The sequence below is a fragment of the Cyprinodon tularosa genome, unplaced genomic scaffold, assembly GCF_016077235.1.
Source record: "Cyprinodon tularosa strain WSP-4 unplaced genomic scaffold, ASM1607723v1 ctg166, whole genome shotgun sequence".
Lineage (NCBI taxonomy): Eukaryota > Metazoa > Chordata > Actinopteri > Cyprinodontiformes > Cyprinodontidae > Cyprinodon > Cyprinodon tularosa.
The window spans coordinates 1,673,615-1,700,729 of NW_024038493.1; the positions used below are offsets into that span (position 1 = coordinate 1,673,615).

Genomic DNA, 27,115 nt, shown 5'->3' on the forward strand with positions numbered 1-27,115 from the left:
CATAGATAAAAAAGAAAAAATATAAAATGAGAAAGTTTAAATATTATATACTTCTGAAATAAAATTATTTAGAAGTTACTCTCAAAAATGCATTTTGTTTAAACATGTCAAATTTTGCTTTGAATAATGATGGAATAGAAAGGAATGGAATTTAGCAGGTCTTATTCCGAATATGTTAGGATTCTAAATGTTAAAAGAGAAAATCATCATGGTATAGCTGATGTATATCCTGGTATTATGCTGCTTTTATGCTGCCATGCGGCCAGTTCTCACACTGCCTCAAATAAAAGCTGTTTGGTTTGGCAAAGTAAGGATTATTACCTCAAGTTTGGCCAACAAAAGTCTGAAATGACATATCTGCATGTTGTGAGGACCTCCCTATGCCAGATCAGCTGCTATGTTTCCTTTATCGGGTGTCAACAATATACTGGAAACAAATGAAGTTTGTCTTCAAATGGGAAATCTGCAATGCGTCAACCTGCAAGTGTGCTGAGCACATTGTTATATATTTATAGTTGATCTTTTTTGTGTCTTTTCTTTTCTTTTCTTTTTTCCAACGCTCCGTTATGACGGATCCTTTCTGCCCCGGCTCCATCCTCAGTGATTAGTCAGACTTTAGGAAGTAGTCTCTGTTAGGTTTTAGCTTGTTTTCCTCCAAACAGAAAGGTGTTTGAATAAAAAACGAAGATGAAAGAGAACATAATTCTTCCATGCCCTCTTTTTCTTTCCCTCACAAAGGTCTCACTCCTTATTTCCACACCCCCCCTTCTAATTTTCTTGCTCTTTTGCCTCCCTCTGCCCCACACTGCGCTCCTCACCCCCTTTTTCCCTCTCTTTTGCCTCTTATCTAGGCTAATGCAGCAGCAGCAGCCATGCTAATTTTAAACACCAAATCCTCAGCCAAAGCCCTTTGCAAGCCCCATCCTCTTTCTCCTTTCTCTTCACTCTTCATCTCAGCGTCGGCTAAGGCTGCTGTCTTTTAGAACGATGTTAAAGTGAAAGAGGGATTGACTTAAGTTGTGCAAAAAGTGACGCCAGGTGAAAATAAGGAGGGGAAATAAATGACTATTTGTTAGTAAATATGAAAAGTAAAGCATATTTAGTGCATGATTTTCTAGTTTGCTGCCACCTTCTGTCAATCATTTTAGGAAATGTGTCAGAACGTAAAACTTGATCTATATTCGCCACACTGAACAAGGAACGGGGTTTGCGCGTGGCAAAAGTGACACGATCATGCAATCCCCGCCCCCGAGCTTGGAAGCTTGGAGAGCGCACGCAGCCTCAACGCGAGGTTGTGCATCTTAAATTTTTTGTAGGGCCGAGCATACACTGTACGACATTTTCAGGCCCCGTCCACACGAAGTCAAAACGAACACGAAACGCTAATATTTTCCAGAACGTTTGTCGTAAAGACGGAGACATAAAAAAAATGTGATCGACCACACGAATGCATGAAAACGCTGCAAAATGTATGCCAGGCCTATAAGTGGCGCTGTGGTGTCAAAGCAAAAATAGGCGAAAACAAGCAACGAAATGTTGGGCATGCGCAGTAATATTTATACAACAACCAAACCGGAAAACCGGAAAATGGCCCTGCGGGTCCATTTTCGTGGTTCAGTCAAATTCAGGTGCTGAACTATGTCGTCGATATCGCTCTGTTCTTCCTGGAGATATTCCAGAAGAAGAAGATTCTGTTGTAAGCCCGACAGCAGGGTGAGTAGCATGAGCAGCCACCATTCAACACAGTACAGCGCCATTGTTGTTGTGATACTGTGTCGCGCATGCGTGTTTAGAGGCGACGCTATGACGCATGCGTGTGAAAAAAAAAATGCGTTCAGACCCTAAAGATGTAAACGCGAAAACGGCGTTTCAAAATCTTCCCATTCTGAAGGCTTGATAAAAAAAAAGATCGTTTACAGACCCCGAAACGCCGGCTTCGTATGGATGAGAGGCTGGTTTGGTGAAAAATTAGTGAATTTAGGCCAGGGTTTGACTTCGTGTGGACGGGGCCTCAATTGGTGCATTCAGCTACAGCTCAAACTGTACTGTACTGTACGTTGAAGCGGCAGGGGTTAAAAGTTCACAGCTCAAGATGTTTGTTCTTACACTTTATAACCCAACGCTCTGATGCGATCAAATTGCTCACACTGTATGTTCAAAAAACACACCTCGGACTCACCAACGAGAGACGGCGCTGGTCGGACACATCAATCTAGAAGAAGAAGAAAAAGAACTCCCATGTTTGCAGATGCAAAAGCGCGAGTTTCTGGTAAATTGGCTCCTAAACACGAACACCTCAAGAACTCAATTTCAAACATTTTTGATTTTCTCCCAACCTTACAAGTTCTGATCGTGAGGTGATGGTGAGAGGCTTATCAAAACCTTGTTACAACCTCTATACTACAGGATGCAGGACGCACGATGAGGCTGAATCCATGAGGCCTGATCCAAAAAATTATCACGCGATTGGAGAATCGGACTGAAAAGAACTTAACTTGCTTAACTTGAGCTGCATGCGGCAGCCTCATTCCAGTTGGGAGGATATAAAGGTATCCTCCACAAACAACTTTTCCTCTACTGCCATCAAATGGTGCAGAAGGTTCCAGTGGGACAGTGTGGTTTAATGCAGTGTTGTTACTGGTTATTCAGTGACTGAGAACGGCATCCAGGGAGGAGTTTATTGGACAGGCTTCTGGTACAAAAAAGGATTTTAGTTTCTATTTCCACCACATACAACATAAAGTCTGAAAGAACTATACATAGTATAAAATCCCTACAGCATTTATATAGTGAAAAAACTTTTTTTTTATATGTTAATTAACAAACAAAAAGGTCTGTATGGGCGTCACGGGAGGCTTGTTTCCACATTTCCAAGTCTCTGTCCGCAGCAGCTAAACCTACTGTTTTATCCCATCGCATATTCCTGTGCAGCTGCCATAAATACATGTACTATTCTTCAATAAACGTAAATCTTAATTAAACAATACCTCGCTCTACCATTTTGGAGGTGCTATTTCTTCTCCTCTTTCTTTCTCCATTTCTGCTTGTTATGTTGATCACTACCCTTTTGTGCTTTTTGTGAGCACTACTGCAACTACATGCAAAAATCCAAATCTAGATAAGTAATTTTTTCTTAAAATAAGTGCATTTGTTCTTGGATTGAGGAGGTAAAGGAGACATTTTGCCAATGGAACAAGACAATTTAGACTTAAAATTAGAAAACACAATTTCATTGTCTTATTTCAAGTGCATATTATCTAAATATCTTATTTTAAGAGTAAAATTGCTCATTCCGTTGGCAAACCATCTCATTTACCTGCTCAAATTAAGGGTAAATACACTTAATTTAAGACGTTTTTTACTCATTTTAAGACATGTTTTACTAATTTTTAGATCGTTTTTGCAGTGTAACATGTACAGCCCTTCTATGGGCTCACTCACAGTGCGCACAGACTGGTGCTACAACCCAACATGGAAGTATATCTTAGAAGACATAGAAGTGGGCATAAGCAACATGAAATTTGAGAAAAGCTTTTTCTTTTGTCACTCAATGTGACCTAAACAACTGAAAACAATTACACCCAATAAAGCAAAAGTAATAGCTGTCCTATACTGCAGTCGGCATCGGCTAGTTGTTAAGGGAAGCTACCAAACACCACAAAAAGACACTGAAGGAGCTTTGTAAAACAAATGCTGGTTGGGATCTATATCTAAAAAAAGTTTTGCTACTAGAGAACAGTTTATCGTTTCAATGTAAACATACTGCAAGTCATGGCAGTTAAAGCTTCATAGACAGATGTTACTGAGGTTTTTGTCCACATAGAAAGATTAATGAATCCTTTTTGGACCCTAATCCATCTGTGATTCATTATATTAATGCTTCAGAGGGTTTTATCATAAAAGTTTATACCTGTCATATTGGGACTGACAGATACTCACCTTTGCAGATGAGACCTTCCTTGGTGATGGCCTGCTTGCAAATGTCACAACTTTTCGCCTTCTTAAACGGCTTCAGCTTGAAGGTGTGTGTGTGGACCCCCTCCAGCTCATCAGGCTGCAGTGAAACACAAAATATATATAAGATTTCTAAGATTTCAATAAAACAAATCAGTAATTGTAAGCATAGTTCATTGGGATTGATGGTCTTTGATGGTGCTGGATTCCAGTGAATCAGAAGACTTCTATCCTAAATGTACTGTTAGATCATCCGAAACAGGGATCCTATACTTCATTCAATCACAGTTTGGTAAAATAGAAAAGAAAAAAGTTATGAAGAAATTTGGGATTGCAGAAAAATTGTGAAAAGTGTATTTATAGCAAAAACACTTTCTGAGCAAGAAACTTCAAATTTAAGATCTTTAAAACACACATTGAGTGGTTTAGAAACTGCAAATAATTCTTGATCAGATCAAAAACCTGGGAAACCAGTAAGATTGTGGTAAAAATTTACTGAGCTTGTTTGGAACAGCAATTGGGAGGAAGGATCTGTGAAAGCACTTCTTTGTGCATCTAGGATGCTACAATCCCTTAATGAGATCTCCGACTCTGCAACAGTTCTATGCATTACGAGTCCAAAGATGCTGTTATTTCTCTTCTAGTCAACCGGCCTGTTTCTGACAGAGATGGCCTTCCTTTTAAGCTAATCCAACTGCTATTTCTCACTTGCAGATAAGCATTTTACACCACAAAAGATGGCTGATGTCACCACATAGTCAAAGACAGATATTGACCCTATCTGTAAAGAGCTTAGATGTTTCCATAGAGAAGAATGCAGCAGCTAAAGAATTTGATAGGAGTGTTTAAAAAGTCTAAAAAGTATTTTAAATGCTTAGGAAGTGAAGTACAGACAAAGCAACTGCCAGTCTGGTCATGTCTGAAAGAAGACTGCAAGATGTCAAAATACGACAGCAAAACCGTAAAGTCCCATCACAGATCCCACTGCGGACTGAACTGACTGTACAAATCTGAAAAGGGCTGCAAGTGTGTAACTTTGACGGAACATATGAAAGACCAGCATTAAAATTTAGTTCTGATGACTAACAAGTGGGAATTACACATTTGACGTAAATAAAAACGCACACACACATCATTAAAAGGTAAAGTGGAGGATGTTCTTTTTTCGGGTGGATAATCAAAATTAGTGGTCCTTCTAATTGTCAATCAATCTGGTGATACTGTGTGTGTACCATCCTACGTGCTCGTCTCCATTTTTGCAAATTGTTTGCAGAAATTGCAAATCTTCTTTTGGAAAGTAAGCTTGTAAGAATATTGCAGACAGCAACATTAAAAAAAAAAAAGTGTGAAAGAGGAGAAATGGGCTCATGCATGCCCTTGCACATATTTAATAGGCGTGCCCTCTGGGGAGTGGGTACAGGGTTGTGCATGTGCTTTTTTTTTTACAGTGCAGAGGGAGGGTCTTTTCAAAAATTCGTGTGAATCCTCCAACTATAACTCTAACAAAAAGAACCTCATGGAGGAGCTGTGAGGCTGAGCAACTGGCTAGCTCACTATCATCAAGTCCCCCATCATTTTATAATGTCTCAGAGGTCATTAAGGAAAATGTGAGACTAGATATAAGTCAAGATTACTTAAATTAAGTGAATTTACCCTTAATTTCAGTAGGTAAGTAAGAGGATTTGCCAATGAAATAAGTATTTTTACTCTTAAAATAAGACAATTAGATAAAATGCACTTGAAATAAGACATTGCAATTGTTTTTTTTTATTTAAATCAAAATTGCCTTGTTCCATTGGCAAAGTGTCTCACTTACCTCCTCAATCCAAGAAAAAATGCACCTATTTTAAGAAAAAATGACTTATTAAGATTTAAATTTTTTGCAGTGCTGGATTTGTTAATGTAACTCAACAACGTAAATAAAGTTTAGATTTATCTTTGCTTCTTGATACGTTTGACATCACTTCATCCATGAGAGTACAAATTTAAGTTACAAATTCAAAACAAAACATTAATCAATTAAAAATGTATGAATAAGAGTCACATATTTACAAGAATGACTCACAAAAGTGCATTTACAAATCACAAATTTACATGTAAAAAAGAAAAAAATGCCACTAACAATTACAAATATACGAATTTGTATAGCAAATGTACAATCACAAACTGACAACCCCTGATGTAGCAGTTACACTGGAAAAACAATCCAGAAATAAGTAAATATTTCTCAAATTAAGTGCATTTACCTTTAATTTGAGCAGGTAAATTAGATGATTTGCCAACGGAATGAGTATTTTTACTCTTAAAATGAGATATCTAGATAAAATGCACTTTAAATAAGACAACACAATTGTGTTTTCTTATTTTAAGTGTGAATTGTCTTGTTCCATTGGCAAAATGTCTCTTTTACCTCTTCAATTCAAGAACAAATGCATCTATTTCAAGAAAAAATGAATTATCTAGATTTAGATTTTTTTCCAGTGTAGACTCCTTACCAGGTCGTAGACTCCTTACCTCCGCCGCGGAAGGAGACATGGCTGTTGTTGGGCTCGCTGTCTGAATGACGGCGCGCACTGATACGAACAGAGAGAAAATAGGACCAATTGATAACGACGTGTGACTTTTTCAACTACAATGTTTTTGGGATGCGAAAATATCACTCTTTTGGACACATAATGTTTTGGGAAGAGAAACGTTTTATTTCGCTGTACCTAAAAACCTGCAGGACTACTTTCGGCTTGACCAAAACTGGACGATAACTCTGCTCACAGGACGCTGCCAGGGGTAAGTCAGTGTGATTGCATGCCGCTGGTGATCGGGATGCCATACAGATTCATGTCAAAAATACCGAACTATCCCTTTAAATGAAGGAAGGATTCCCTCCATAGCTAACCCAGGTTAACTTGATGAGTCATCCCTGACTCTGTTAAACGTCACTTTCCTTGGAAAAAAGAAAAAAGAACTGAGGCTTTACTCCAGTTTTTCTTTTACCAGCTTTATGGGAGCTGGTACGTTGGAAATGAAGCAAGCAGAAGGTGTTTCTTGCTCAGCCCTCTTTTCCCCACAACAGACCAGCTGTACTAAACTTCCTCCGGCCTTCGAATGCACACAGAAATCCTGTCCATAATTGTAATGGATAAAATAGTAACAGCTTTAGTGTGACATGCATGGGAAAAGGTCTGACTTAATGTTGGCAAAGTGGACTAAACTCTTGCTCCACTTTACTTTTTTATACATGTAATGTATACATTATAAATGTATTTTTTACATTTCTATTTTTTCAGATTGAGTTTTAAAACATTACAACATTTAACATTCTCAGTTTGGCTCCAGTGGATTTATAACATATGATGCAAAACAAGTTCAAACATTTGCATTAAAATTTTAAATTCCATTCAATTCAGTTTATTTATATAGCACCAAATTCACAACACATGTCATCTCAAGGCACTTTACAGTTCAACCAGATCATACAGTCAAATTGATACAAAGTTTTCTATCTAAGGAAAAACAGTAGATTGCATTGACTCAAATACAATCCCTCACGCTAAGCATGCTTGTAGCGACAGTGGAGAGGAAAAACTCCCTTTTAACAGGAAGAAACCTCCAGCAGAACCAGGCTCAGTGTGAGCGGCCATCTGCCGAGGCCGACTGGGGTTCAAGGAGACAGAAGCAGAGACACAAAAAGCAGCTGTAAAAGGGGGCCCTGTCCAGGAAACACACAGCCAGGCAGATGAGCTCCGAGCCAGCTCCCATGCCAGAGGACGAAGAGAGCACATCCACTCAGTCACGGTCAGAGAAACAGGACTGCACTGGAAAACAGGCCGATCTCCAGCATCTATAAACAAGGGTGTTGATGGAAGCAGCACAGCTGATATATTTTTTGTTATTATGAATATATAGTAGGAAAAAAGCTACAATTACGATTGAAAATAAAATGCACAAATAGTTTAGCAACAATAGTTTTGGATCAGTTGGAGCAAAGCTGAGAATGTATTGTATATTTTTGACTTTTCCACAAAACACAGTTAGTGTACTTTGTACTCAACAATTTGAAAAGTGTACTTTTTATTCGAATTGTAATACTTAAAAGTCATCTGAAATACCTTAACCTTTTATATTTCTCTCTAATAGTTTTAATTCAATTACAGTTCACAAAATTACCTTCATATAAACCACGACTACTGCCATTATAGCTAAACCACCTTAACTTTGCTCCCTGATAAAAGTTAAGTAACCCATGGCGCCATCATCCTTAAGCACATTTTTGGAATCCCTATTTCAACATTTTTTTTTTATTGCTCTCCATGTCCCACATCTAATTTGGCTCAGAGCTTTTTCAGAAGAGTACTTCTCATCTTTTTTTACTTATCTGCCTACATCTTAATGGGTTTTGTCACACTGTGACACTCTCACCAAAAGCTCCACGGAGGAATCAAAGCTGACCTTGGCTACAAAGAGCTGAACAAAGTACATTATAGGACGAAGTAACTTCAAAGTATGGCAGAAAAATACATCTTTCTTGTTAGTGATACAGATCAGTTTCTAGCCATGGAGCAAAAGTTTGGTTTAAGCAGTGGCCTAATGCTCAAACTTCATCTAAACCCTCTGATTAAATCGAAGCTTGTAGTAAAAGTTGATACTTGTCCTTTGTGATGAGTAGTGTGAAAATCTGAAAATTAACCTAAAAGAAACAGTGCAAGGTGGGATTACATCTGGTGTCTTTAAAGACATGTTTAACTGTGCCTTAAATTGGTTTGTGATCAACATTTTCTTTCCAACATCCAACATCTAAGCAGAAGGTAATTTGAAAGTCAAGTTTTATTCTCCTTTTTAAAGGCACACTATGCAACATTTTTCAGTTAATTAATGTGTTCCATAATGTTTTGGATGATTAAATGAGTCATTTCAGGTTGAACAAAGGTATTCTCGGCCGCCCTGGTGGTCTGTGGGGAAAATACCGCAATTGTAGGAGCACCGACCTGCACCTACAGGCTCAGAAGTCTCACGAGAGTCGGTCTTGCTTTACAGCGAGAACTGCTACACCCCCCAGTTAAAAGCATGCTCGTTGCTAGCACAGTGGCGATCTTTGTGCGGTGCTGCTTTCAAACTGGACACAGCAAAAGCAGCAAAATCGCGTCTGCTGCTTCATTTTTGCTGCTTGTACCAGTTAGTTCTGACGCGCGGCTGAAGCAGCTTTGCTGCTCTGGCTGCGCGGTGCAAAAGTGTGTCTGACGCGCGTTGGGCGGAGCTTCACTATCCTTTCTCTGCCTTGCAGCTATATTTGCTGTGATCAGTGGGAATAAAGTAGTTTTAATATGTTTTTAAGTGAGAAAATACACCTGAAAACGTAATCAGTGCAGTCAGTTCATTCAGATTATCATCCTGCCTTACAATATTTTTTCTGTCGGAGCCGCTCAGACCTCCACATACCAGCGGTGCGCTGTCAGTAGGAATCCCTTCATCAGCAGCCTCTGGCCGGGTCGCCTCCTCGCGGTTCACCGCGGCAGCTGGTAGGTGTTTTTCATCTAAATAATCCAAACTGCAGGCAGCAGGATAATAAAAGCCAACATATTCTGCTGGCAGATTTCTGCATTTTAAGTTAATTTAGGCGTCAATAAACTGTTTAAGAGGAGTGATCATAGCGCTCTGATCATCAGCGCTGTGTCTCTCTCCCTGCCAGCTCCCAGATCAACTTCTCTGATTGGTTGATGCGGCGCGTCGAGCAGCAAAAATTCAATTTTTCCATCTCGAGCAGCAGCGCGTTTGCTTAAACGCGCCCGACACGCTGCTTCAGCTGCTCAGACGCGCTGCGCCTGCTGCTCAAAACGCGCCGCGTGACCTTTTGCTGCGCCTTGACGCGCGTCAACCATTGACTTTGCATGTAAACTCACTGCTTCTGTCGCGCCAGCTGCGTCCGGTGTGAACGCAGCATTAGTCATTCGTTGCGTTCGCCTGTCTGCTAAGCTCAAAACAACCGCGCCTGGCTTGACGGAGAAACCAGGAGAACAGCTGAGCATATTTACGACAGTGCACTTTTACTTTCGCCCTCTGGGGGGAGCCTCGCTGGAAAATCAACACCGGTTGCATAGTGTACCTTTAACTGAATTGTGGGATTTCTCAGAAATTTATCTGTAGTCCTCTAGTTTTTGTGTTGTATATATTGATCTTTGGGATCTATCTATAAAAAAGCAAACACAATATTCCCTTCTACATTAAAACAGTAAGTTTAATTTGGTTAAGATGTTTATTCTAGTCTAAAATCACTTATTTCAGGTTACCTAAAATTAAATATCCCTCACCATGGGAAAAAAAACAACTGCAACGACTAGTTGCTAAGTAAATATGTACTTCAACACAAAGTATCAAATGGAAACAATAATTAAAACTCTTAAGTTTGTTAAAAACCAATATTTGGATAAGGTATGTCCCACTATTTCCTTAATTTGTAAAAAGCAAAGGTTCAGTTCTTTACATATAATGAGCTAAAAATGTGTATTTGTGCTCAATAAATGGGACTGGATTACTTGAATTAAACACTATTTTAAATGTATATCAGTGTACAATCACAGTTCAAATTTAAATGAGAAGTTTAAATTAAAAAAATATTTTATTTATAATTTTGTTTTTACATTTCATGTAAAAACAACCAACAAATCGGTTAATATAAATAGATCTATTTCAATTTGGCTTATTTTGACTGCATTTATAATAAATATCCATGTGTCAAACTTGCTGGTAAAACACACTGAATGTTTTCACTAACTCCGCCAGACTTTTTTTTTTTTTTTTTTGCAGCGCAAATCCTGCTGGGTTTAAAAATAGCACTTAAAGCACCTTGTTGCCATTCGACAGCCCCAATGTTAAAGATGACCTGGCAGAAAGCCACCAGCTGAACCAATCACGCGCAGCCAGCTGTGTCACAGCCAGGTGCCATGGTTACCTGACTGCTGTGGCAACCTGGGTCAATGCGCCCTGTCTCACAATGATGGATGAGGCAGAGATAGAAAAAGAAATTGAGAAGTAGAAAACCATGTAAGCAACACATAACAATAGAAACATGAAGGCACTTCCTGGCAAGAAGGACCATGGGAAGTATGGAGACAACAGGGCTGCAAACAGGTCCTGTGTGTTAGCCATGCAGCACCTGGAGTTGAATTTTTATTTTTTCAAAAATGGAGAGAAAGGACCTTAGGGGCTTAGATTTTGAGGGGAAAATAGATGAAAACAAAAAGCACAATCCAAAAATAGAATTTTTTAAATGATCAAAAGAAGGCTTTAAAGAATGACTTTGTTGTTTACATAGAATTTATTTTTGCTAATTATTTTCATATTTTGTAGTGTTTCTTTCAAATTTTATTTTTTCAAAGTTTTTCAAACTTTTCATGCTTGAGTTTAACCAATTGCACTCCATACAAATTGTTTGCACTCTATACCCATTGCGTTCTACAGATGATATTCTCTTCACCTCAAGCGTAGGAAAAATGTTTGTTCCATTATTGTTAAAGAGCGCATTTTGTTAATAATGCTGAATCTGAAGCAAAGAAATCTGAAACAGTCAAGTTTGAAAATACAAAGAAGTTTTAAAAGTTTCATTTCTCGATTGCTTTTATTTTTGCTTCTCAAATTTCAATTAACAAACCCGTTCCTTGCTTGAAACAATAATTTAATACATTTTATTACACTCGGGAGAAAGTAATGGAACTCTGCAGTGTTGGCGGGATGTTAGATGTTTCTTTTTGACAGAAGGTTAGCAGTATGAGTTATATTTTCCTGTCAATATTAGTAGTAATCTTGCAAAAAGGTTGCTGTTCATTTTTTATATATAAAGTAAAAAAGACCCAAAGACTCTTAATGTGAGCAGCCATTGCAGAAAATAAATGAAAACTCAACACCCCCTCCCCCCCCTGACTGCATTAGAAGGAGATTCCCAGGAGAAACTGGAGAGAAAAATGTACAAGAGAGCCATGTCAAGTGGCAAGGAAGCTAAGGCAAAAATGGATGGAGAAAAAGAAAAAAGATGAGTTTAGTGAAACCAAAAAAAGGAGCAGACTGAGAGCAAGGGATGGAAAGAAAATAAAGTGGATTTTTTATTTTATTTTGGAGGCTGTGTATATCTGTGCATGCAGAGAGAAGGCCAAGTAAATCAAGGTTCGGTGATCTTCTACTGCAGTTGCACTTAGCTAATGAAAAAGATCGCTACACTAGCTCGACCGCGACCTCACTTAGAGCTAAGGCGTTGGGGAGGAGGGGATGAATCTCAAAGACAAGCTTGTGTACTTCTGCTCAGGAGTTACTTATATGCTCATATATTAGTACCTGCATGTAAAAACCACGATATATATACACAAAGATATACAGATACATAAGGTTACCTACTCCGAAAAAAGGTTTTTCATTTGATTTGAGGCAGGCAACCTATTGTATTATTCAGGTTGGTATACACTCACCGGCCACTTTATTAGGTACCCCATGCTAGTAACGGGTTTGACCCCCTTTTGCCTTCAGAACTGCCTCAATTCTTCGTGGCATAGATTCAACAAGGTGCTGGACGCATTCCTCAGGGAGTTTGGTCCATATTGACATGATGGCATCACACAGTTACAGCAGCTTTGTCGGCTACACATCCATGATGCAAATTTCCCGTTCCACCACATCCCAAAGATGCTCTATTGGATTGAGATCTGGTGACTGTGTAGGCCATTTGAGTATAGTGAACTCATTGTCATGTTCAAGAAACCAGTCTGAGATGATTCCAGCTTTATGACATGGCGCATTATCCTGCTGAAAGTAGCCATCAGAAGTTGGGTACATTGTGGTCATAAAGGGATGGACATGGTCAGCAACAATACTCAGGTAGGCTGTGGCGTTGCAACGATGCTCAATTGGTACCAAGGGTCCCAAAGAGTGCCAAGAAAATATTCCCCACACCATGACACCACCACCACCAGCCTGAACCGTTGATACAAGGCAGGATGGATCCATGCTTTCATGTTGTAGACACCAAATTCTGACCCTACCATCCGAATGTCGCAGCAGAAATCGAGACTCATCAGACCAGGCAACGTTTTTCCAATCTTCTATTGTCCAATTTCGATGAGCTTGTGCAAATTGTAGCCTCAGTTTCCTGTTCTTAGCTGAAAGGAGTGGCACCCGGTGTGGTCTTCTGCTGCTGTAGCCCATCTGCCTCAAAGTTCCACGTACTGTGCATTCAGAGATGCTCTTCTGCCCACCTTGGTTGTAACCGGTGGTTATTTGAGTCACTGTTGCCCTTCTATCAGCTCGAACCAGTCTGGCCATTCTCCTCTGACCTCTGGCATCAACAAGGCATTTCCGCCCACAGAACTGCCGCTCACTGGATGTTTTGTCTTTTCGGACCATTCTCTGTAAACCCAGATGGTTGTGCGTGAAAATCTCAGTAGATCAGCAGTTTCTGAAATACTCAGACCAGCCCTTCTGGCACCAACAATCATGCCACGTTCAAAGTCACTCAAATCACCTTTTTTCCCCATACTGATGCTCGGTTTGAACTGCAGGAGATTGTCTTGATGATGTCTACATGCCTAAATGCACTGAGTTGCCGCCATGTGATTGGCTGCTTAGAAATTAAGTGTTAACGAGCAGTTGGACAGGTGTACCTAATAAAGTTGCCGGTGAGTGTATATCTGTAGCTGCAGAATAGTATTTAGTAGTAGTGTGTATCCATGAACACCTGGAACCAAACTCCATGCAGGGCATGCTTGTGTATAAAACATCTACCAAGCTTATTCAGATGGAAAATATGCTTAATAGCAGATGTGGACAGCTCCAGACTCGCCCTACAGGATCTAGGGTTGATAAAGAGGTGAAGCCAGCCCCAAATAACCCTCGCACCAGGCATGCATGTAGCGACAGTGGAGAGGAAAAACTCAGTTCTAACAGAAAGAAGCCTCCAGCAGAACCAGGCTCAGTGTGAGTGGCCAACTGCAGAGGCTGAGTAGGGTTCAAGAAGGAAGAAGCAGACACAATGAAAGAAGCAGAACAAAAGGTAGCTAATAATCAGCTTCACACGCGGGCCCGTCAAGGAAATACACAGCCAGGCAGTCAAGGTCCAAGCCAGCTCCAATTAGACAAAGGTAACCTATGGAAGTAATAGATACAATTCAAACCATCTTGGTGAAGGAGAACCCGGACCCTGAACTGAATTACCTTCTGAGACAACAACGCTATCAACAACTGCTATCAAGAAAGCTCCTCACACTGAGTCTGGTTCTGCTGGAAGTTTCATACTTTTAAAAGGGATTTTCCCCTCTTCATTGTCGCTGCATGCATGCTCTTTGTGTCTAATTGTTGTAAAGACAATCCAAGCAAATGTCTACTGTTGCCACACGCTCATCCAGGAGGAGAGAATCCTACTATAATAACTGGATGCAATCAGCTGGTTTTGCTCAGATAGACAATCTGACTGGATGATCTGACTGAATTGTCTCTATAAAGTGCCTTGAGATGATGTGTTGTGAATTGGTACTAAAGAAATAAGCTGAATTGAAATTACTTTCTTAATTCGTATGTACCAGTTACCTCAGATAATATGCCATAAAGAAGGTCACAATATCAGAATGAATCTTTGCAGAGCTTAGATTCTTTGTTTAACTCCCCTTTGAGTGGCTCCATCTGGACTGAAGCCACAATGCACAGTAAAGTATATACAGCACAAACATGAACACAAGCATTTTCACATCCTTTTTTTGCTCCCTAATTTAAAGCCAACAAGCCTCCTCTACTCCCAAACTTCCCATATGGTTCCATTTATTGCCCAGTAAGAGGGAAGTCTTTCTGCATGAATTGGAAGAATGGGTCTTAAAATCACAATGTGGGATAATTCGAAGTAAAGATGTGTGGTTTCTTCTTGCATTATGAGGTAATTTGATATAAACCCATGAAATGTTCAGTCAGTGTTCTCAAATGTGTGATAATCCCCTCCAAGGCCCAGAAGGGCTATCAATCCAGCAAATTTAGGAATAAAATATGATACTGAAGAGGGTTTTTTTCTTTCAGAGCCATGTAGGCCTGTTAGCCTTACTCACTCAAAGAATAAAACAAGTACCAAAAGGATGAATAACATGATTGATTGAGTACAAGGAACATGTTACAGAGAGGAGTCCGGACCCTGACCGACCCCTTGTCACCCATTCTGCTGTTTGATTCGACAGACCAACACCTGCTTTCAATTTCAAGCAATTGAAATTCTGTCAGGAACAATGCCTGCCTTTGTGAGACCAGGGGTGGGAGATAGGGGAACAACAGAAGGAGAGATACTGGAAGGATGCCTTAAGCAATGTTTATATGCAAATCTAAGTAAACACCTTTTTGTGTTAGCATGTTAACAGTGCAGCTAGCATGCGTTTAAATGCAGCAAGAATGCAGCGAAATGCAGATTGCATGCAGGTAAATGCAGCTAGCATTCAGCAAAATGCAGCTAGTGTGCATTTAAATGCGGCTAGCATGCAGCGAAATGCAGCTGTGGTGCAGGTAAATGCAGCTAGCATTCAGCAAAATGCAGCCAGTTACATGTAGCTAGCATGCAGATTACATGCAGTTAAATGCAGCTAGCATGCAGTTAAATGCAGCTAGCATTCAGTGGAATGCAGCTAGACTGTAGTTGAATGCAGCGAAATGCAGCTTGCATGCAGTTAACTGCAGCTGGCATGCAGTTAAACGCAGCTTGCATGCAGTTAAATGCAGCTTGCATGCAGTTAAATGCAGCTAGCACGCAGCGAAATGCAGCAGGTTGGCAGTTCAATACAGCTAGCATGTACTCAAATGCAGGGAGCATGTAGATAAAGTGGCTAGCAGGCTGGCGTAAAATGCAGGAAGCATTCAGTTTAACAAAGTAATAAGAAGCTTGGAAATTAAGTTGGACAGATGAATGAGAGTCAATGCTATAGCCAATAAAGTTAATCCAATGGTACAAGAAGGCAATTTCAAATGAAATTATATCCAAACCACCAATTGAAGTTTTCATTGGTAATAAAATGCTAACCAATCTTTTAACTGGAAGGCATATGCTGAAGAATTTAACAGGATTAAGGATTATCTTATGATAGGTAATGCTAGCCTAAAATGTTGTAGTTTTCCTTTCAACTTAAAAATGGCCATTTCTGATAACTCATAAATTATATATCATTTGTTGTATTTTTCACCCATGGAGGTCACCATTTTTTCACCTTTACAATGCATGCTGGGTAGATGATGTGGTTAGGTCTGACAGGACTGGAATCGACAGAGTAAATGCAGGAAGGCTAACATTAGCAGAGTTTTTTTAAATCATTTTTTGTTTGACTAGCGTAAATTTAGACAACGCCACAATGTGCCATTATATATCACTTCTGGACCGAGCAGTCCGTGTACGTTCAGGCAATTCGTTTTTTTTTTCTTGAAAACCAAAAACAGAAACTACTTCCGTTTTTCCATTTTCTGTTTAAAAAAAATACATCTCTATCCTGCATTATTTTTTATTCAGGTTTGCATTATGTTATGGGTATATATATATATATATATATATATATATATATATATATATATATATATATATATATATATATATATATATATATATATATATATACATTTTTTTTTTTTTTTTTTTTTTCTTTTTACTGAATATTTTGAACAAATTTACAAAATCAAATGGTCTGTACATACATGAAGTCAGTCTTACAGGCTTAAGGCACACATATGGTTATCAGGCAATAATAAAACAGAAAGACACAAACAGAAAAAATCTAATAAAATAAAAAGACAAGGGGGCATTATGTTACCCGTTTATCTACACTTTTATTCTGATATATCGTCCTGCACTTCCGGGCCAGCCGTGAAACCGTCTTCGTCTTTCTACTCTGAAGAAGAAAATGCTAAACGTAATTGGTGAAATCGTCCTTCATAAAGTTTTTTTTTCTCCAAATTCTGGTGACGGGACAGGAAAAACGGCTTTGTTTTCCATTTTTGATTTGTAAATGGAAAAACTGAAGTAGTATCCGTTTTTGGTTTTGGTTTTCAAGAAAAAACAAATTGCCTGAACGCACATGGACCCCTAACATTCGTCATTTAGCCAAAATGCATTGCAGTGTAAACAACATGTGTACATCCATGTGACAGCTCACAATGTTTCTACTGTATTGCATTTACGTTAAAAATGTATATTTCTGAGGTAAAGTCTATAGTTACCACTATTGTGTATCCCTTTAAATCTGATTGTTTTGGGATCCCTCCAAAACATGCGCTCTTTGCTTGCCGGTGTGCTATTTTTCTACAAAATAATTCAGGTAAATTAGAGCCCAAGGTCACAAGCTGCTGACTGGACACTCATCCTTAGAACTTCCTGTATGAGAATAATGCATTGTTAGTGTCAGAGCAAATTGTCCAAATAATGAGACACCAAAGGAAGCAAAAACACCTGCACCATCTCTGAGGCATTGCCCTCTTGGAGTGATTTTGGTAGACTGAAGAGGCATTCTCCATGCGTGGATAAGCACTGTCATTGTGGTTTTGCTTGATTTTTCACATCCTTAGAAAAGGTTTAGTAGGCCTACCGAGACTAATTACAAATCATTCATGATGTTAACGCGGTAATTATTTTTTCAGATCCTGCCACATTTCTTCGCATAGTTTTTCTTTGCTTAGCTGTGTGACATTTTCCACGAACGCTCTCACCTTTGAGTGTTAAAGTCTGACTGTTGCTGTTTATCCTGTGTATGTGTGGATGTGGATGTGGTCGATAGCAGGTTTAGACAGAGAGACCCGAAAATCAATGTGCTGTGATCATCAAGTCTGGGCTGCTTATGATCATTACTCTGTGGCTAATGAACCTGGACTTGCATACTGGTTAATGAGCTTGCCTTTTTTCTGACTACATTAAAAAAAAGGGTTCTATTTTAAACTGTAGCTTTTTACATGTCGGAGTTTAGGTAGCGAGAACTTTTAATGCTTCTTTGGTAAGTTTTCTGGATATCTAGTGAAAAATATATGTGCAATAAAAAAAGGGCCAAAAAAAAAAGGATTATAACCTATTTTGCCCAAGTGTCATAAGAAAACAGCTATCACTGATTGTATTAATGCCACACAATTATTGTGAAAGGAAAGTAAGCTAGTATGTACACTATTGGACTTTATATGAAGTGAATTTTGGTCCACTATTGTTTTAAGCAAAGAACAAGTTTTGTAAATGAAAATTTACAAAATGCATTACTGATATGAAACTTTGAAAACTTATACAAAAATAAGAGCTGTTATGTCAGCTGTGTCAAAAGTTACTCACAAAAGGTGACACAGTTTTGTGAGATGATTTTGTAGATCATCACTGTATAAGGAGTAGCAAACAAAAAAACTAAACAGAAGAATAATATGAAGCCAGAGATGCCCATAACTTTACCTCCAGAGAATTTTATACCGTAAATGTTCATAAAAAAACTTTGCTTTGTTATTGTGAGTTTAGGTCCAACCAAGAACACATGTGATTTTAAATAGCAAAAGCTAGATTTTATGAATAACAAACTTCTACAGGCAGTAGTGTTACCCCTTGGTGCAACCTGAATACAACCCTTCGCACTACTATTTGCATGCAGTAATTGTCTGAAATTAAAATCTTCTGATAGCTGACCTTACTTCACTCACCTGCCTAACCCTTCCTGGTTACTTCATTCACCTGCCTAACCCTCCCTGGTTACTAATTATCATTCATCTTATTCACCTGCTCCTGCTGCTTCATATACTGCTCAGCCAAGCTATTATGGCCACATCATTGAGTTTGTGTTTTTGAGTTTGACTTTGATGCCTTAGTTCATGTGCACGTTCTTGGTTGCCAGTGGTTAGAGAGGGTGTTTTGTCTTGTCTTGGTGTTTCCTGATTGTGTCCTGGTTCTTGTCCCCTGAGCGCACCCTGCTACTCTTTTAGCTCGGTGGGGAGAGCCAGTTTAAAGTTCCGTAGTCCTGGCTCTTATCAACTGAGCATGCTTTGTTCATGTTTTGGCTCAGTGGTGAGAGCTATTTTAAAGTTCTGTGGCTTTCCTTATGTCGTGTATAGTCCCTCTCAAATACTGAGCCTGCCTGTCTGCATCCAAACGTGTCTGCCTGTTGGAGTCTTGGCATCCTGAACCTTCCTGAATGCTCTGTGGATTCCTGAAACCTTGTCTGTCTGTTCCTGTGCGGATCAGAACCCCTGGCTGGGCTACTCCTGGACCTCAGACCTGTCCTGTTCTGAACTGTTCCCCTGACCTGGCTCGGACTTATGCCTGTTCACGGAGGCTGCTGCACGGGGACACTCTGGGCGGCTCCCGCCGCATCGCGTTTGGCAATCCATTGACTGGATTCTGCTTTATTCTTGGGACTTGGACTGAACTGTTAAAATCAGGTAAATGACTCACATTGATAATCATCTCCTGTTCAGATCGGCATATCCACAGCTCCATGTTCCATTTCTGTGCTATTTATTTAATTAATCCTTGGAACATTACCACAGTCTGTCTTGCCTGAATACTGGGTCCAACATTCTGGTTCATTTACACAGAAGTCATAAGGGGGTATAAAAAGAGGTCTGAACAAACTCTATCTGAATGTACAAAAAAATGTAAATCCCTTTATTGTCCCACAATTCACTCTCTGCATTTGACCCATCCCCTTAGCGAGCAGTGGGCTATCATTGTGTGGCGCCTGGGTGGAAGTGTGGGGTTAAGGCTTTTACTAAGGAACCCAGAGTGGAAGCTGTGGGCATCTAAACCAGGTACTTGCAACATTCTTAGAGCAAAAAGCACTGATCTAACCAACTAGGCCAACAGCCCCCACTTTTTCGTCTTAAAACGTATGAAAAACATGAATTCAAAGACAATTTTAGAAGGATTTTAGATTTAGATTACAGGGCTACGATTCCTTTCAAGCTTGCAGCATAAATCTTTACAGTTTTCAGTACTAAGTTATTTCAAGGGAGTGAGAAATTATCTCATCTGATATCTACTGAGGTATGTGGGTTGAAGAGACAAGCGACAGTAAGAGAAATTGGGGCAGAACTTTTTACGGGGCCCAGGGGAACCATTCTAAAGCTAGGTTGAAGGCTTCGGTCAGGAGGGATGTGTCCAGTCACAATGGATATAAATCACCTGGCCATAAATACACAGAGCATTTTTTAGCTAGAGTGACAGCTGAAGTCTCTCAGAGAAGTCTCCCTCTCAAAGAACACCAAGTCTCTGACCTTACCTCTCCTGGCCAATCATAAATTAACGGATGCACTGATAAAAATAAAAAAAACTATACTGAAGCACAAAAAAAAGCTCTAGTGAGAGCAAGAATCATGCCAGCATGGTAGCAGGAAAGGACATGACGTCCCATTGAGGGATTATGACAATGACTGGGTCTGATACATTTCTGTCATTCAGAGAGAGGAAGAAGAAAACATCAAAAAGCCAAAATTCAACCATCAACTTCATAAGATCAAAAGATGGAGTGTCATCAGAGTTATTAAATAAGCTGCATTTCGTCCAAATAATAAAGCAATTGCTCAGATATAATTACAGCATTGTATACTAAAAGGAGTAAAGCTTTTGGGTGTTCATAAGCAGGATCTCAAGTGGAAGTAACAAATCGGAGGGTCTCTTTGGGGTTTCAGCTTTGCTTTACCTGGCTAATGTAGTCCTCCTGTTGTCTTCTAGCCACGGTTTTCAATTGCCAGTTTTTCAGGGCTGAAGAAATGCAGTCAAATTGAGATTTAGCCTTTTTTGTAAGTTTGAGGCTCTAGTTCTTAAGCCAAAAAGATGAACTGGTGTGGGTATGGATGGTCTGTGTTTTTCTGGATGCATGGTGCTGAACACTGCAACAAATTGCCCTTCTGACCAAGTTTTATATATCAGATCTAGCCAAAGTCTTTTTGATCTTGTTTTGGGATTGATATATGAAGCAAGAGCAGATTCTGTTAACCTTATTTTGAGAAAATTCTTCCCAAAATAAGTGCAATAATCTGCCAGTGCAGAAAGACAATTCTCAAAACAAGAAGAACTTTGGTTTTTAGGCCAAATCTGGTCGGTCGGTCATAGTCTTGATTTAGTCCAGAAATAGTTGTTGAAAATTGGGCTGTGTTTGGTCTGTCTGATATTGTCCTAATTTAGTTCAATAATAGACATTGAAAAGACGTTGCGAACCTTTTACAACTATCTGAAAATCAAAGCTTCGCCTTTCACTTTTCAACCAAATGTAGATGTCATTTGGACTTAAATATGTCGTCTTTTTCATGTCTTTTCAACCACCTATGGCTCAGTGGGAAGCAGTAAGACAATTGCACTTGGTAAGACTCCTTGAAATCCTGATTTTTATTATCTGGACAAAACTTTTTTGGCTATATCCAACATTATAAGACTTGGTTAGTTGGACAATTTTGCAGTTAATCAATTCTCTCAGTCGATTTTTCAAGATATAGAAAGGTTGAAAAAAATAATTTCCTCAGCCAGGGACTGTGAGTTCTTGCTCCTCTTATTAAGATATGTCAGGTAAGATGATCTGGCCACTTATATTACTTTGATACCCTGTTGGTGGGACTTATAGAGAAGCTAAAGGTTGACACTGAGAGGGATTTTCTCCTGCACCATCTCAGAAAGCATATAAGGAGGGATGATAGATGGACAGTAACGTTTAAAGAGATTCTAACTTTTAGTTTTTAAAGCTGCTAGAAAATATTTTAAGGGAATCTCAATATCATGACCACATGAGGACTATAATAAACTAATCTCTCAAGAATCTCTTCACAAAACAACTGATCACAAGTCAGAGCTACCATGATCACCGGACCAAAAAAAAAAAAGAACTTCTAAAACATAACCACACACATGCACATTGCAAGCACAAACAGAGGTGTCAAACGCAGAGGCATGGCAGGCGGTAACCGTCCAATGAAAGCCTGATTGATTTTCAGAGCTCTCTGGGGATTCTGTTCGGTCAATAAGGGACTCTGTTAGACAACTCAGGACATGATGGATCTGCCATGCATCTTGCCTGACACTGTAGCAGCTGCCATGAACTTGAGTAGAGCACGAAATGGAAAAATTTATTTGAGCTGCTTTGAAATTGTGAAGGTTTGCAAACTGTTCTTTATTGACAGTGAAAAGAATTATGTTAAAATAGTGATGCAAAGTAATCACAAATGGTCACTCCAAAACCTGATATAATAGGGAGTCGAAGGTAAGTTGATTTGCTTACTAATCGGAAATATTAGAGTATTCCATATGTGCAGTCAGTTAAAATGATCTTGCATTCAACGTTTATGCTTAATAATCCATACCACCTCAAAGCGGTTGTACTCAAGTACACTGGTCAGTGGGAGGAATATATGCTTAAAGAAGCCAGGCATGCCCTAAAAGAACATACAAACAACCCTGAAAGTCAGAAAACAGCCAATGTTACCTGAGCAATTTAGAAGTTTATATTTGCTTTCAAGTAATGAAGCAATTAGTCTAAAGTTAGTATAACTTTTAGCAATACTAGTAAGCTCACGGTTTCAGGTAGGAGTCCTACATTGGTGGACATTGCTATGACAAATTTTTGGCAATGATAAATTGATAAATGGTTAAATGAAACTTAGAAGAAAAAGACAGATGGTGATGACTGAGGGATCTACTTAATAGAGCTCAACCATCTTGCGATGTCTCTCAGTAAAGCAACAGCTCAGTGTGGTTGAAGAGCAACTGATATTGACTAAATTAAGTGATCTACAGCAATTCTAAGTTATAGTCCCTAGATCCTCTTATTAGAACAGCAAACAAGAACATTTCCCTTCCATACAAATGAAACAGAAACAAGGCATCAAGAGGTGAACCAATTAATCAGTTTATCTTTTTATAATATAATTTGTACTTAGACTGTAGAGATCAAGAATAGCTTTAATATACCTAGTTTCAGTATTAATAAGGACATTTACTAATGCATTGATCAACTTAGCAGCCGCATCTTAGCACCGCAGCAGCTTTAGCTTCAACTGCGGTGAACATAACCGTTCATGCGATTTTACCAGTGCCGTTACAGTCTTATCAATCTGGAATTCAAATTTTTTTTTTGTGCATTTTTCTACACTTCATTTTGGACTTTTCTTATCTTTCAAACTTCATTCGGTGGTGCTTCCTTGTTTACTTTCTGTGTACATGCTTAGTGTCATAATGCCTTTTTTATTGTAAATATACACAGAAGGACTTTATTTATTAACAAACTGAGACAAAACTAAGTGTAAAACACATAAATAACAAGTGATACGCAGCAGGACTTGGTCATCTTTTAGAAAAACGTTGTATGCAACCAGAGTGAGCTATTAGCATACAAAAAAAAAAGGTGAAAAATGTAACTATGAACCTTTGAAAACAGCAGCATAGGCTAAGCATTAGGCCTAATCTAATAGCATAATTGTGATATTCAGAGAATTGGGTAGAATAAGCATAATAGATTAGGGTTAACCTGCTAACAATTAGCAAGATTGGCCAGCAAAGACCCCAGATAATTCTTGTCTAATTTAATAGCTTTTAAGCAGTCATTAATTTTATCTATCATATACCATATTTTTAATTTACTAAAAAATTAACGAAAAACAATTATATAAAAATTTTAAATACCAATTTAAAATGATGAGGTTACAATAGAAAATGAGGCCAGAGTTCCTAAATTGATAAGTTTTAAAGAAAATCAGCTTACCAGATCGTCTTTTTAATTAAACACCTATTTAACACACCATGAATTCATGAAAAAGTATAAGATTAACATTGCATACATGTATAACATTGTAAGATTGTTTTCTCAGTATTCATATAATTTACTGACTAAAATCATTAGTTTATAAAATTCTCCCAAAGAAATTGTGCTTTAGTGAAAATCTGTAGCAAATTGTTGAGCAGATTATTTTTTATTATGTTGCACACGTTAAACAAGTTTTGTTAAGCCACTTTGCATTCTATACAACTGTAATGAGCTCAAATATGTATTTGCTTAGCTCTGTAGGAACTAGCTGGCGTTTGTAGCTTTTTCTGTCAAATCTAATATTTTCTCTCAGTGTGTGGGGCTGATAAATTATTAATAGCATGTATTTGAGGAGCTTTCTCAGAAGCAGCCTCTCTACTCTTCTTCCTTTCTGCTGATGATGTCACACCTTACAACATCTCCTTCCTGCTCAGTGTCTAAAGTCTAAAGGCTCTTGAATCGCTATTGAAGGATTACATCTGGACAACTAAATGCTGTTCTTTGCATGGGAGCGGTTTTCCCTCCACCCTGCCTCTTCCCACTTGCATGTAAATGGCTCTTTGCTTTACTGCAAGCTGGAGAAAAGTAGGGCAGATGCCTCGTTTACACATGTTTGGGTCATGATTAGATACTGTGCATGTCATTCAACAAAATAAAGGCTTTGGATTCAATAAACATGGCCTGAAAATACGGGTAGACGGATAGGTAAACAGAAAAGACTTTACAGTCATGTCCATGTCATGTAGCAGACTAGTAGAAGTATTAAAACAGGTATCCCTTTGACATCTTTTCCGTAAGTTAATGTTTAGCATGAGTTTGGCACGCTTGTATGGAAAGCCCCCGGTTCCTAAAGCACCCAGCCAGTCCCAGATAGAAGAAGTAGATTAAATTATACAGGAGAACCCAGAAATAGCTCCAGTTCCAAGGCCGTGTGGACTCCAGACGTGAGAGCACGGCAGTACAAGTTGCCACAAGAAGAGTTGTCTGGATTATTGCTCCCCGGATCACCAATCGGAGCAGTCTACTTTACATGATGCGCGACATAATGAGGGAGAATGGGCGTATACATTTTCAACTTCTTAAACATTCAAAACTACAAATAGAACCATAGGATTTGGATTTCTAAAGCGACCTTTCTTCACGAACTGCTTAACTCAGAAGAGTTTAAATATGAATATAATCAACCATTTGACTGACCGTGGGTGGTATTTTAGACCATCTGTTAACATATGTCCATTTGTAGTTTGGGTTTGTTTACCTTTTGAAAATATTCTACACAAAACGTAGGTATCTTACCCAGAACATGCAGGAGAGGCAAACCCAGGTCCTAGCCCTTCCAGCCAGAGCAGAGGGCAATGACAGAGAGACAGAAGGCATCCTTATAAAAAAAAAAATGCTACTCAAGATCACAGCCAAAATCCAAACTGTTCCAAACTCGCAGCGTTCCCACACAAGCCATGGCTGCACAGATCCATGCCAGCCATTTGAGATGCACAGTGGAGTCACAAACCCAATGCTGCTCGGCTTTAGTCAGTCTCCCTCATGTGAGTGCCCTCCCTTCTCCGTCTTCTGCCTCTTCTAGCTGTCTCACTTATTCTGCAGCTCAATTCTGCCTTTCAGCTCTTTCCTGTTAAAGAGTGGTAACTTTATTTAATTTTGTTGGTGTTGGTGGGGGGGAGTTGTTCTAACCTTTACTTTTCTCTCCAAAAAGACCCATCTCCTCAAATGATCCTTGTTAGCCCCTCCTTACTCCCTTCCCTCTCTTTAAACACATGCACATACAAACTCTATTCACTGACCAACCCTCCACCCCCACTTTTAGCTTCCTTGCATTACATACCTAACCTCTCCTTTCCTCCATTTCTCTCCTGCAAGCGTGCTCACTCATGTCTGCGCTAATGTCACTTCAATTTTTCATTGGTAGACCCTTCCTATTTCCAAATCGCCTCCTCCTTCAAAATATCTTTAGGGCAAACCGGCTGCTGTGGAACTTCCAATGCCCAGTAAATTTGCCAACATAAGATCAATCAGAATTGTGCTTTGAAAAAAAATGGATATGAAGACTTTTATGGTAAAATCATCATGGTAGTCATCATGAAGTGCTTTGCATTATGATAACAACTGTATGTTTACATATGGTACCTATCGTATGATATACGCGTATACGTATTCGCCATACCTCTGTTACCCTTTCAACACATCAATAATTTTGCTTTAAAATAAGAATGTGTCGCCTTCCTTCGTGGGTATAAAAATCTCATCCCCTTTTGGGCGATATGTTTACGAGATTGTTTGCTCTAACACCATGACCCCAAGTAATGCTTTGCCAACCGCTAACCCTAATCCTTAAGACACTGACTTCTTTCATAAACCAGCATTAAGCTTTGACATGTTTCTTTTGTAAATTTGCCAATGGGAAAGAATAAGGTTTTATATCCACAATGGGAACATCTTCAGACAGAAAGGACTTCAGGCTTGGAAAAACTTTTGAGAATCTTTCACAAAGTTACCCAACAAAAAGGTTGAAATTACTTTTCAGTTGTCTTCATAGCACTACATCTAGACTAGACTTCACCAGACCTTTCAATCAGAAGAGGCCCATGATCTATCAACTTCCTAGGAAAACAGGTGGTAACTCTATAAATGTCATTTCAACCTGGAGGGACCCACAAGGAGATAAGGACAAAATTAAAGAGTTTATTGACATGAATTGATAGAAATATTGTTGGCACTCAGACTCTGGCATAAGACACAAAGTTGAACATTGCTGATGACGATAGTATGGACAAGTTTATGAGAATGGAGATTTCCTTCCCCCAAGGCCTTGTAAGTGTTTTTGGACTTGAAGATTAATTATTTTATCATCTAGTATGGTGGCATATAACCAAAGAAGTTTGGCCCCATTACTGGAGATCCCTTATATATGGAAGTATAACTGGCACGATCATCACGTCGTAGGGAAGCGGCTGTTCCAACGGTTGCAGTTCCGAATTGTCCAAAGTGGTGCCTGACCTTACATGAGTGAATACAGTGAATGTGACTGGTCAATTATCAAGCGGGCGGGATTGTTGTGGCGGAAGGTTCGCAAGCGAGCATGGTTGTGGCTGGTGTCTCGGAAGCATCGTGCTAACCAGTTAGAAACTTAGTGCTAGTAGGTTCCCAATGGGAAATTACATTGGGACCAGGTAGCATTTGCCAACGACACTGTCAAGGAACGCTATGGACAGCAGAAACATGCAAAAAGAGGAGAGTTTTGTGTTTGAGGTCGTGGATGAGTCTCCTCCATCGTACATTTTTTATTTAGAGGAGGAAAGCGGGGACAAAGATGTTGCGGAAGAGGACGCCAGGGTGGCAGAAGGTTGGTTTGGTGTAGAAGGCTTACAGCCGTACATGTTTGAGCACTTGCCTCGCCGCCAGTTCTGTTA

General features: G+C 39.2%; 1 protein-coding gene across 11 annotated transcripts in view; it reads right to left on the minus strand.

The window, feature by feature from the left end:
* Window positions 1-27,115, minus strand: part of tns1a (tensin 1a) — a 138,820-nt gene that overhangs the window by 106,135 nt on the left and 5,570 nt on the right. For 10 of the 11 annotated variants that reach the window (XM_038280960.1, XM_038280953.1, XM_038280949.1 and 7 more), the window contains exon 2: window positions 3,940-4,054. In XM_038280960.1, coding sequence (XP_038136888.1) covers window positions 3,940-4,054 — 115 coding nt within the window. Of the gene's footprint in view, window positions 1-3,939; window positions 4,055-24,986; window positions 25,341-27,115 lie in introns of those variants that run through there. The other variant, XM_038280952.1, reaches the window with a different exon arrangement.